Here is a 12,912-nt window from a genome sequence, read left to right on the forward strand (position 1 = left end):
CTACTAAATTATAATAATATTTTTAATAATATAGCAGTTACTATATTGTTATAATTTATGATTGTTTTTAGGCAAGTACAATGAAAGCACATTGGTGCTCACATTTTAAAATCATAACACAGATACTTTTAAACAGCATGTATAAAAAAGGTCATTTAAAAATCTGCAGATAATTTTCTATAGCATGTCTTACACTGACATAATATAAAATAGACACAAGCATGTAAGTTTGTTATGGAGCCATTTTACAATAATAAATAAATCTTCAAATAAATTATAATAGGAAAGACAATTTTTAGCTTCAAAAAAATTTTGCATATTAAATGACATCTTGAAAATATTCAATATAATATTAAATGACATTTAGAAGTCCTTTCATATTTATTAATAAGATATCTTGCTTTACTATAGCATAGCCTTAAGTAAAGGATAAACTATGCCTAAGTAAAGTTAGATTTTACTTTAAACATATTAAAAGAAACAAAGCTATATACAGTCTTGTAGACTACATGTAGGCTACAGTCTACATTGTAGATTACAGGTATAACTTCTTTAAATGTGTTTAAAGCCTAACTTTACTTTAGGCATCGTAATTGATTTTTACTAGTATAACCCAAAAACTATGCTATTTACTACATTATACTATTTTAGTATACAAATATATTTAAAAAATACAAATACTATACAAGTGCACTGAAATATTGCTGCCTAACCTTTGGCGCTACTGCAGTTTCTCCCCCCCCCCCCCCCCTTTTTTTTATTTTTGATTATGATAGAGAATTTTATGCTGATTCAGAAAAATATAAAAACATGGACCTGAAAATCAACGGTAAGTGCTCTATTTCGAAGTCAAAGTTGAAAAAAATCCCACTAAAAACCCTAATATTCGCCATTTTTTTTCAAAACGCTTTCATTTTTGACAAAAGTTAATTACCGTTACATTGCGCAATAAAAAGACCTGGTTTCAATTAGCCTTCGCATTACTATTTTAAAGTGTTATAACGAAAGTGTAATAAACGAAATGAAATTAATGGAAGATTTCAAATAAAAGTTAAACGTAGAGTGTGGGAATGTAGACAAACTGATGAATAATTATTATTGTATTGTACGCTGGTTTTTTTTATTAAAAAAAACGGTTTAAAGATGACATTTTCTAAATTTTACATGTGATAAAACAACTATGAACTAAGTTTCAAAAGTTCTGCTTTTAGGAAACAAAACTGCTGAATTCTTTTTTAAAATTCATTACAAAAGTACATTACTTGCAATATAGTTTATTCTCTAATAAATCAAAAAACGGCTATTTTCATTGCCACGAAAATTGCGCGAGATAAACATACTTTAACGACTTTTTTTAATGTAAAAACCATGCTATAAATGTATTGCTTTTGTCAGCCAAAAAATCATTAACTTAATATTCTCAAAATGGCGAATATTAGGGTTTTTAGTGGGATTTTTTTCAACTTTGACTTCGAAATAGAGCACTTTCCGTTGATTTTCAGGTCCATGTTTTTATATTTTTCTGAATCAGCATAAAATTCTCTATCATAATCAAAAGTAAAAAAAAGGGGGGGGGGGAGAAACTGCAGTAGCGCCTAACCTTTTACATGATTCACTTGTATGACATAAACTTCGCCTGCCTTAGGATTGTTGAGTGTAGTTGTTCTATCTTCATTATTGCTCTAGGCGATAAGATTTGCAATAACCTCTATTATAAGGTGCTTTATGCAACCTGTCAAAACTGGCACAGTCATTTATTAAAAAGTCATCATAAAAAAATTTAGCAATATGTTTGTTCAGGTTGAATTCGTTTGCAGAAATTTAACTATTAAAAGTGCCGTGTCACTTAAATGATCCGCCCCGTTGATCCGCTCCGCCCCGCCGCACAGTGGAGTATTTGTATGACAAAACCGCTCAAAAGTCAAAAAATCAAGTTCGCATAAAAGTCTTATTAACTTTATTATTTTCAAGCTAGATAATTGCTTCATTAGATTATGTAACAGAAAATTCTTCTCGATTTTTCCTTTTGTCGTATTTTTGTTCAGAACGTGGCGTTGTTATTTGAAATTTCGTAGGAAAAAAAAAATTCAAAAATTTGTGACATTTGCTATTGCAGCTATTATTATAATATTGTTCAGTTTTGAAAAAATAAACGGCTAATTATGGCAGAGGAAGGTATGACCTATATTTTAAAATAAAATTACATTAAATTTCTGAGTTATTGTGCATAATATAAAGCGTTTTTATGATGGACTATTTGAGTTTTAATTTTCATATAAAATTATAATGTAATAATGTTTTTGTTAACAAGTATGGTCTTGTCGAGTTATAATTTTTTTACGAGCAATAACTATAGGCTGTAAACAATCAGATACTTTTGTAAAATTATCCGCCAACGTCCGCCACTTTTTATATTAACGCTTCAAAAATAGTGTGTAGACCATTTCGTAATATACACAATCTCGTAAAACGTCTTGAAATAGCTATAAAATAAATTCTTGTTGTCTAATTTTTGAATATTTTTGTACAAACTTAACCAAACTACGTAAATCTTAAATTGTATCTAATATATTAAACTATCAAACTATAAAATCTCAAAAAATATATATATATCTTATTTGTCTTTCATTAAGGTCACACCACTATGTATTTACTGATTTTATTATTTATCATGTAGATTCGACAGAAGTCAAAAAGTTGTTCACTAGAAGAGAGTTATATGAAATAATGAAAGATTGTAAAGGTAAAAAATTTGATGAAAAGTTTTCGTTGTTAGAAGAACACCTTATAACAGTCATGAAATATCCAATAGATCAAAAAAGTACCATAACAAGAATTTTAAAATTCTTTAAGAGTGATTTCAAGAAAAGATGGATAGCTGCAAGTTATAAACAAGAAAGTTTTATAAAAAACAATAAACAATGGCTCAAATCAAACATCGAGCTACCTTATTGGTCAATAAACATTCGACAGAAACCTGGACGACCATCAAAATCATTTATAGAACTAAGTGATTGCAGCAAGCGTCGAAAAACTATGGATTTGCGCAAACAGGTCTCTGTTGATGAGTTGACGTATGCAGCCAGAATGAGCCAGCACACTTCAGGAAATACTGATGTTTCAAAATTTATTAAAGAAATTACGGCCACGCCTACCAGAGCAAAGAAATACCGAAAAGCATTTAACTCTGCTTTTAAAAAAGTAACTGTCAATAAATTAACACCTCAAGAGGCACTGGCACTGTTTGTAGAAGGCGATTTTACCAGAAAACAGTGGGAACTTATTCAAAGTAGAAACAAAAGTGTCTACCCCTGCTACTCAATAATACAACAAGCCAAAAAAGAATGTTACCCTAATAAGGAATCGATACAAGTAACCGAAACAACAGCTGAAATTCAACTACAAGCATTACTTGACCACACTACATTACGCTTATATAAATATGTCTCAGAGGTTGTAGAAAAGTGTTCAATTGAAGAAAAGAAAAATATGGTTTTAATATCAAAATGGGGCTGTGATGGATCGCAACAAGCAAAATTTAAGCAAAAATTTCAAAACAACACCGACAGTGATGCAAATATTTTTCAAAGTTCTTTAGTACCTCTGAGAATGATTGTTAAAATTGATGGCCAACAGGAAAAAATTATATGGCAAAACTCAGTCACCTCATCTCCAAGGTTCTGCAGGCCCATTCGAATACGTTTCATTAGTGAATCTAAAGACATAACAATGGACGAGATAGAGCACGTAAAAAACCAAATAAGGAATCTCAGGGAAACAAGGTTGCCCAATGAAATTGGAAAAATAAAGCATACCTTGCTTTTTACAATGGTAGATGGTAAAGTGTGCAACGCTGCAACTGATACTACATCAACTATGAGGTGCTACATATGTGGACAAACATCGAAAGATTTTAATAAATTGATTAAAAAAGAGCCAATCAATACGGAAACCATCTCATTTGGACTCTCGATTCTTCATGCAAGGATCCGCTTTTTTGAATCGCTTCTTCATTTAGCTTATAAAATACCTTTACAAAAGTGGCAAGCTCAATCAGACGAGGAAAAAAAAATTGTCAAAGAAGCAAAGAAGAAAATACAAACATCCTTCAAAGAAGAATTAGGGCTTCAAGTAGATATACCTAAAGCAGGGTTTGGAAATACGAATGACGGCAATACGTCAAGAAGATTTTTTTCAAACCCGGAATTATCTTCACAAATAACTGGTGTTAACTTGGATTTGATAAAAGGTTTACACGTTATTCTTGAAGTCATTTCAAGTGGATATAAAATTGATGCTGTTAAATTCGACGCTTTTGCTCATGAAACTGCTAAACTGTATATCAATCTGTATGGTTGGTATCCCATGTCTCCAACCATGCATAAAGTTTTGATGCATGGTGCCGAAGTAATAACTCATGCAATCCTCCCTATCGGCCAGTTATCCGAGGAGGCAGCTGAAGCCCGAAACAAACACTTTCGGCAGTACAGACAAAATTTTAGTCAAAAGTTTTCTCGTATCGACTGCAATACAGACGTATTAAATAGGCTGCTATTGAGTTCAGACCCATACATAAGTAGTTCTAGATCAAAACGGCATAAAAAAACGTTACCTTTTTCCAAAGAAGCAGTCAATATGATGATCTCAGCATGAAGCTTTGATAAGCGAATATGTCTTTTTGTTAATAATAAATTACTCTTTAAAAAATTTTATTTTTTTAATTAAACATTTAATTTTAATAAAACTCTGTGTTTTAAACTAATAAAGCGAAAAAAAATTCATAAAATATTTTTGAGCAGTTTTGTCATACAAATACTCCACTGTGCGCCGTTTGTACCTACTCGACATATACCTATTTTACGAACCAACTTTATTATATTTAAATAAGTGAGCAAATTCATTTTGGCTTTGAACCATGGCCTACTATAGTGACAGGCCGAGTAAACGTACGGCTTTTAAAAAAACTGTAGGCGAGTTTTTCTTTTAATAATTTGTAATATGGCGCGATCAAGTAAAAAGACGTGTTCTTTCAATTTGATATTCAATTAATTTCAATTATATTGCATGTGTATTAAATTTGCATTCTTTTTAGATCTAAATAATTAGATTCATAAAATATGGTTTTTAAGTGTTGTGTCTCAGGATGCAGAGGTAACTACGATGTTACAAAGTCTGTGAAAGTTTTTCGCCTTCCAAATAAAAAAAATCTGGATGAACGAAAAAGATGGATAAGTGCTATACCTCGAGATAACATTCCAGATGGCCCAAATACTTTTATTTGTGAAGATCATTGGCCTAAAAACTATGAAAAAGTTTTAGTTTACGGAAAGTTAAGACCAAAATATCCACCATCTGTATTTTCTTCTGTAAACTCAAGTCAAATTCCAACTCCACAGGCACCACCAAGACCAACAAGTAAAGCATTACCATCTTTTAGAAGTATTGTGCCTGATGAAATTGAGGATTTTGTAAAAGCTGACAATATTTCATCCTTTGATGATTTGTGTGAAAAAATAATGTCTAAATCTATATCTTTTTCTTTTTCAATAATATCAAATATCTATGAAAACTGTTTACATCTTCAATCTGCTGATATATTAGACAACTTGGGTGTTCCAAAGTTTATTTTAAAGATAAAAAATGATTTATCCTTTGAAAGCTACCACTGTGGTATTAAGTGCACCATAAAACCTCTTTCTTACAACCATATAAATACTATTAACTGTATTAGTTGTCTCCATGCTGCAATACACTATCTGAATTCATTACCAATTGATCACAAAAAAAGTATTATTATTGAACAGATGTTAAGTATGAACTCCTTAGTGTTTATTGGTGAAAAAAAATATTCTCCTGATATGGTTGCCAGGGCATTTGAGTATTTTTCACTCTCAAGAACACTTTATTCTCGATTATGTGATGACTATGAACTACCAAGTATATCACTGATGACAAAATTGACATCAAAAGTTAGAAATGTTGGAGATGATGATTTTTTAAAGTTGTATTTTGACAAATGTTCTATTTCTCAAAGACTGGTCATTCTACTAATTGATGAAATTTATGTTAAACCACAGTTAACATATCAAGGAGGGAACATTTTTGGTAAATCTGTTAACTCCCCAAATGAATTGGCAAAAACAGTTTTGGGTTTAATGATTTGTTCTTTGTTTGGTGGAAAACAGTTTTTGTATAAAGCATTACCAGTAACAGGTTTAGATGCTAAATTTCAGTATGATCAAACAATGCAAACGATTGAAACAATAAAAAATTGTGGTGGCTCTGTTGTTGCTATTCTTTGCGACAATAATAAAGTAAATAAAAAGTTTTTTGGAATGTTTAATCTCCGTAATACTTGGTGTACTAATGATAATATTTTTCTTCTTTATGATTTCGTTCATTTAATAAAATCTATTCGTAATAATTGGCTCACAGAAAAATGCCAAGAACTATGTTTTACTTATGAAGGTGTTTCAAGAACTGCAAAATGGTCAGATCTTAAAAAACTTTTTCAACATGAAAAAGATGCTATTGTAAAACTGTCTAAACTAAATGAAACTGCAATTTTTCCTAAACCAATCGAACGTCAAAATGTGTCAACTTGTTTAAGAGTATTTTGTGATGAGACTGTAGCTGCTTTAAAAACTCATTCATCCATAAAAAATGTTGATGACACTACAGTTTTTTTATCTATTTTTATTAAATTTTTTAAAATTGTTAATGTTAAAGGACTTTATGAAAACATTTGTACTAGAGATGAAAATCGTGCTGTTTTTTCATCAAACAATGATGAACGATTGAACTTTCTTTTAAATTTGGCTGATATGGTCGAAAAAATGGCACCTGAAATACATGGTCAAAGAATAAAAAATTTAACCAAAGATACTTCTCGTGCTTTTTCCCATACGTGTCGTGGAATGGTTGAACTAGTGAAACATTTACTAATTACAAGTCATAAGTATGTTTGTCTTGGACATTTTACTAGTGACCCTATTGAGAAAGCATTTGGAAAACTTCGCCAAGGATCAGGTGGTACCTATTTTATAAATGTTCAGCAAATATTGCAAAAAGTTGACATAAAAAAAACAAAACTTTGCTTAAATATTGGTATCATAGCTAATGATTTAGAAGTTTCATCAAATCATTTGTGTGACAAATGTAATTATGTAATGCAAGATGATACTTTGTTAAATGTTTTTCATAATCTTCCTGTTATTGAAAGCGATTTGTCTAAAGAAATTAAAATATCTTTGGTTTATATTGCTGGCTATGTCAGTAGAGAAGATCCTCCAGTTGAAGATACATCATTTTGTTTTGACCAATTTGGAGAATATATCAGAGAGATTAATCATGGTGGGTTAACTTTGCCTGGTGATAACATCTGCCATTGGATATTTTATTCGTACATTTTATTTCACCATCTTTACAAATGTGTCTGTCGTGTTAGCTTATCTAACAGTTTCTTGATGGTATCTGACTTTTATGGATTTACCAATGTTTCAAAAAAACATTGTAGAATCCTTGCCAATATATTTTTTAACAATTATTGCCATCTTTACTCCCCGCGATCTTCAAAGGAACCCAAAATGAAAATATTGAAACTATCTTAAACGTGATATATATAATATTGTTTTTTTTAACTAATTGTAGTTTTATTTTGAAAAGTTATGTTGTTGTTTTTTTTCATAAAGATGTTTGAGGTTTTAGTACTATAAAAAGTGAGTCTTTACTATGTTATAATGAAATGCGGTTTGCATTTTATAAACTATTTTTTTCATTTAAGAGGTTTTATTTATTACAAAAACCTTTATTTATGATAAATTAATTACTATCTAATGAACTAATGAATCTATTTATTAAATAACCTAAAAAACGAATGCTTCCGTAAAAAAAAAAAATTCGCCTACAGTTTTTTTAAAAGCCGTACGTTTACTCGGCCTGTCACTATAATAGGCCATGCTTTGAACTAAATACAATTATATTTGTTTTTAATCAAATTTTGAGTCAGTTAATTAAAAAAACAACAGAATGTGTGTTATGTAATATAAATTTTTACAAAGTTATTACAAAATATTGTTAAATATTTTGTAAACATATAAATTTGTTATTTTCATTACATAACAGTTGTTATTTGAATTGTTATTTTCATTACATAATTCTTATGTCATTTGCATTGTTATTTTCATTACATAGTAGTTATGTAATTAAATTAAATAATATTATGTAATGTTTTTTTTTCTTATTGATTGTTTTATTGTAATAAAATAGTGATTATCTCATCAATAAACTAAGTAATAAAATGACAAGTGTACATAATAATATCCAATAAATATTACCTTGTTAAATTATATAACTAAATATAATTATATTTAGTTATAATCTACTTTCACCCTAATTTTTGGTATTTAATTAGTAGAGAATTGACAATAATTAGTAGATAATTAGGCATTTAAAGTATGTCTATTAAAACTAATAACTATTTGTTCAAGCAAATGTTCTTTATAAATATAACTTTATTTTTATTTTAATCATATTGTTTGTGTTCAAGTGTACTTTGCTCATTAGGAATATTGTATTGAAGATTTCTTCTATTTAAGTGTTTAGATTATAATTCCTCATTATAGTTTTATATGGATAACAAAATCAATTGTTCATTTGTAAATGATTATGGAGCTTGTTATAAACAATCATATACCTAAGTAAGAAATCTGATTGAAGATATTGACAGGAATGATCTTAAATTACTTGTAAAACGAACAAACTTGAAAGAAGAACAAATTACTAGTATATGCACACATCATTGTGATATGTTAATAGTGAGATGTAAGAGTAATCAGAAAAGTTGCTGTAATCCATTTCTGACTCACAAAAAAGTGTATAGAGGTAAAAGTTTAACCATTTACATTTTAATGGGTAATACCATTCTTAATAAGTTTTTTATTAGGATTTGTTCATTGTTTTATAATAATAGTATAATTAATATAGTATTTGAGTAATATAGTACATTCTCTTTTCAGCATCTCTACGTGTGATTACAATGCATACTGTATTAGAAACAGAAACCATAATTTTAAATCTTATACCTGGAAAAAAGTTGTGTCCAAGCTATCGAAGTAAAGTTATGAAACATTTATCAAAAAGTATGAGTGAAAATGATGAAGATTTTGATATTGTTAGTGAAACATCCATTCAAAATGAAAAAGAGGGTGTATATACACACTTTACAGTTGCTGGAATATCTCCTATCAAGGTCAAAGGATTGCATAAGTCAGGTAAAATTAGAGAAAGTAAATGAAAATTGACAGCATTAACAACCTCCATTAAAAAGAAAAGTAGCCACTTCCCTTAATATACCAGAAGAAAGTTTTGAAGAACAGTCACGTTTCGGTAATGAGTATATGGAAAAGGCAAACTTGTTTGATAACATGATAGTATTGTAAGCTAATAAAATTGCAGAGTCTACAGCAACATCTAAAAAAATACAACTGACAACACTTGCTCCAACTGACTGGTCAATAAAAATAGTTTCTGAAATATTACATGTAACAAACTATGTAGCTCGAACTGCACGTAAATTAGCATTAGAAAAAGGTATTTTAGCCATGCCTAATCCTAAATTAGGGAAAGTTCTTCCAAATGTAACAGTTCAACTGGTCAAGTCTTTTTATGAAGATGATGAATTTAGTCGTATAATCCCTGGTAAAAAGGATTATGTAAGCATAGAGAAAAATGTTCACATGCAAAAACGTTTGCTATTATGTAATTTAAAGGAATTGTTTGTTGCTTTCAAAACCATGAACCCAGAAATCAAAATAGGGTTTTCAAGGTTTTGCACATTGCGACAAAAATGGTGTATTACTGCTGGTGCTTCAGGAAGATATTCAGTATGTCTGTGCTATTCCTCAGAATTTAAAACTGCTTTTACATCCTCTTGGTGTGATATATAAAGAACTGTTACCTTATATTGTATGTGACATGACTAATAAAGACTGTATGATGCGTAAATGTGAAAGATGCCCAGCAACTATGAATGCATTGGTTGAAAAACTTTATAATTTAATTGGAGAGTTTGAAGATGACGATGAAGTAGAATTTGATCAGTTGACAACAACAGATAGGTCAAACTTAACACATAATAAAGAGCCAGTGTCTGAATACATTGACTTAGTATGTAAAAAACTGACTAAACTTGCACCACACTCATGTTTACCTAAGAATCAAGCATCATACCTGAGATCAAGAAAGGAAGATATGAATGAGTTAACATCATTATTTCTGGGTGATTTTTCAGAAATCTATAAATTTGTAGTTCAGGATGAAGTACAAAGCTTTCATGGGACAAATTTACAATGTACACTACATCCTGTGATTATCTATTTCAAAAAAGAAGGTTTTCTCAATCACAAATCTTTTTGTATTATTTCAGATGATATGATACATGGTGTGAACATGGTTTACAAAATTATTGATGTTGATAGCAATGATATTAAAACAAATCTACCTCAAATAAAAAATATTGAATACTTTTCGGATGGGTGTGCAGGTCAATACAAGAATTGTAAAAATATTTTGAATCTTTGCTTCCATCTTGAAGATTTTGGTCTTTCTGCTAAATGGAACTTTTTTGCAACTAGTCACGGTAAGCAACCTTGTGATGGGATAGATGGTACAGTCAAACGTTTAGCAACACTAGCAAGCTTGCAAAGAGATATGGGTAATCATATTTATCTCCACAAGCAATGCTCAAATATTGCAATGAAAACGTTGAAGGTGTACATTTCATTTATATATCATCAGAAGATTTAACTTTGGTGAGAAACACTCTTAAGGAATGATTGGATACTGCAAATACCATACCTGGAACACGTAGTTTCCATCAGTTTGTACCACTTGGCCATCAAAAGGTTAAAATATATATATTTAATATACCTTTTATCATTTTTAAAAAATATGCATAATTTTTTATTGATAAACTCGAATAGATTTTTTATTTGTGTGGAATCATCCTCAAAAGTATTTTCGTTTTAGTTTGGACTTACAATTTTTTTTTTAATGCCTTTAAAAAAACATGTTTAACAAAATAAGTAAAACGGAATAAATTTTGCTTTTTTTTTTCTAGATAGGTGCAAAGCTATGCAGTGTCGATGAAGATTTTGCTTTCATTCATGATTTTGGAAACATCCCTGTAACAACTGTATACTTAGTACCAGGTGATTATGCCTGTGTTTCCTATGAGCAAAAGTGGTGGATTTAGCCAAAGACGACTTGAAAAAAATTGTTCTCCTTAGAAAACAGAGATTTTTTACATTTAAACTAATTTCAAGTTTGTTGAGTCTGATATGTCCTATCCACACTTTTTTTTAATCTTTTATTTTTTGTACAATTTAAATAATGTGAATGAAAAGCATATATAAAATCATTTAAATTGAGTATTCATTTTTCAAAAGTTTTTTTTATACCTTATTATTTGGTTCTAAAAAATTAATAAAAATAATTAAGTCACTAAACTATTGATTTCTAATTTGATTAATTTGTAGAAAATTGGGGTAGATTGCCTGATTTTTAAAATATCAAAAAATTTTGTGTTCATATTAAACCTTAACAACTCCTCAAGTAAACGTAAGGCCAAAACAAAATTGGTTCGCAAAGTAGATATATGTCTAATCCTTAAAAAAATTAAAACCAAAAGTTTTTTCTATCAGTCAGATTTTTTCTAGACTTATAGTTGTCAATGCTCTTTTTTATTATAATTATATAGTGCATTTTGTAGATCTTGAAATAAACTATATTTTGTTGTTTTGAGAGATACAAATCTATAATTTTCAGATTAAACAGGATTCAAACTCCTTTGGTACCATATTTTAGCTTTGCAAAATTACTACAAGTACCTTATAAGGGTAATAGTAAAAGGACACATTTCCGGCACTTTTCGCTCCTCATTTTTCAGTCAAAATCAAACAAACTTCAAGTTACTGTAAATCCTAAACGGATAAGAATTTTATAAAAAAAATTTATGGTCTTTCCTAAGTTATGTGTCTAAACATTTGTGCCAAATTGTGATGTAGGGTGCAGATTTGTGTTTTTTTGTGTTTTGATTTAACAAATTCTATTGTATTAAAAAATTGTGCTCATTCAATTAGAGCATCCCGAGTCCGATGGCGGGATGCTCTAATTGAATGAGCACAATTTTTTAATACAATAGAATTTATTAAATCAGCTCCACCTTTTTTTTGAAATACCTAATCTTTTAGCTACTTCATCAAAATATATCATAGGATGATTAAGTGAAGGTTCAATATAAGACTTGAATTCAATTAATGGACCATCATCTTCAATCACAAATACATCCGGAAACTTTTTGTTTAACAACTCAGCTATTTTTTAAATATCGTTTGCTACATCCCCATTAAATTTCGTAACATCTCGATAGAACTCTTAACATTCTGCTGCTATTAACACATTCATTGCAATTGAGGATTTTTTTTTTTGCTGTATCACGACGTTTTACGGACGTCTTACGGACGTTATGCGGACGATACATGCCAGAATTTTTACATCTAAGTTCTCTTTTCATCCTAATTATTTTTAATTGGTTGGAATTGAACAAAGGTAAGTTTTGCTTTTTTTTTCGAGTTTAATTGGCACAAAACATATTAGACATTTTAGTAACATAAAAAATGAAGTGGTCATACATCTCTTGAATCGACTTGTTTTCAAAACATTTAAACCAACTTACGTTCTCAAAAACTCTAGATATACTTGCAAAGTCTCCTCTTCTGTAATCATACACACACAGTACTGTGAATATGTTTTAGACCACTTACATTTTTTCAAAAAATCCCGGAGAATCCTTCTCTAATATTTAAGTTTGTAGTTCTATATTATAAACTTATTAAAAGAAAAAAAATGGAA

General features: G+C 29.5%; 2 protein-coding genes and 1 pseudogene across 3 annotated transcripts in view; all 3 read left to right on the plus strand.

Moving 5' to 3' along the window:
- LOC149884966 (uncharacterized) overlaps positions 1 to 7,718 on the plus strand; it is a 748,071-nt gene extending 740,353 nt beyond the window's left edge. The window contains exon 2 of the mRNA XM_090095984.1: positions 4,971 to 7,718. Coding sequence (XP_089952110.1) covers positions 5,118 to 7,610 — 2,493 coding nt within the window. The 5' untranslated portion in view covers positions 4,971 to 5,117 and the 3' untranslated portion in view covers positions 7,611 to 7,718. The remainder of the gene's footprint in view (positions 1 to 4,970) is intronic.
- On the plus strand, positions 1,895 to 4,653 carry LOC149885033 (uncharacterized). The gene is made up of 2 exons (XM_090094604.1): positions 1,895 to 2,175; positions 2,678 to 4,653. The coding sequence occupies exons 1-2, from the start codon at positions 2,163 to 2,165 to the stop codon at positions 4,651 to 4,653; spliced, it is 1,989 nt and encodes a 662-aa protein (XP_089950730.1). The 5' UTR covers positions 1,895 to 2,162.
- A 770-nt stretch (positions 7,719 to 8,488) lies between the features above and the next one.
- LOC145187367 (uncharacterized) lies at positions 8,489 to 11,419 on the plus strand (annotated as a pseudogene). The gene is made up of 3 exons (XR_016455079.1): positions 8,489 to 8,883; positions 9,018 to 10,904; positions 11,120 to 11,419. The product of XR_016455079.1 is annotated as an uncharacterized LOC145187367 (transcript).
- The last annotated feature ends 1,493 nt before the right edge of the window (positions 11,420 to 12,912 follow it).

Source organism: Hydra viridissima, unplaced genomic scaffold, assembly GCF_058129835.1.
Source record: "Hydra viridissima isolate aposymbiotic clone 2 unplaced genomic scaffold, HvirCarnegie_v1 scaffold_8, whole genome shotgun sequence".
In the NCBI taxonomy this organism is placed as follows: domain Eukaryota; kingdom Metazoa; phylum Cnidaria; class Hydrozoa; order Anthoathecata; family Hydridae; genus Hydra; species Hydra viridissima.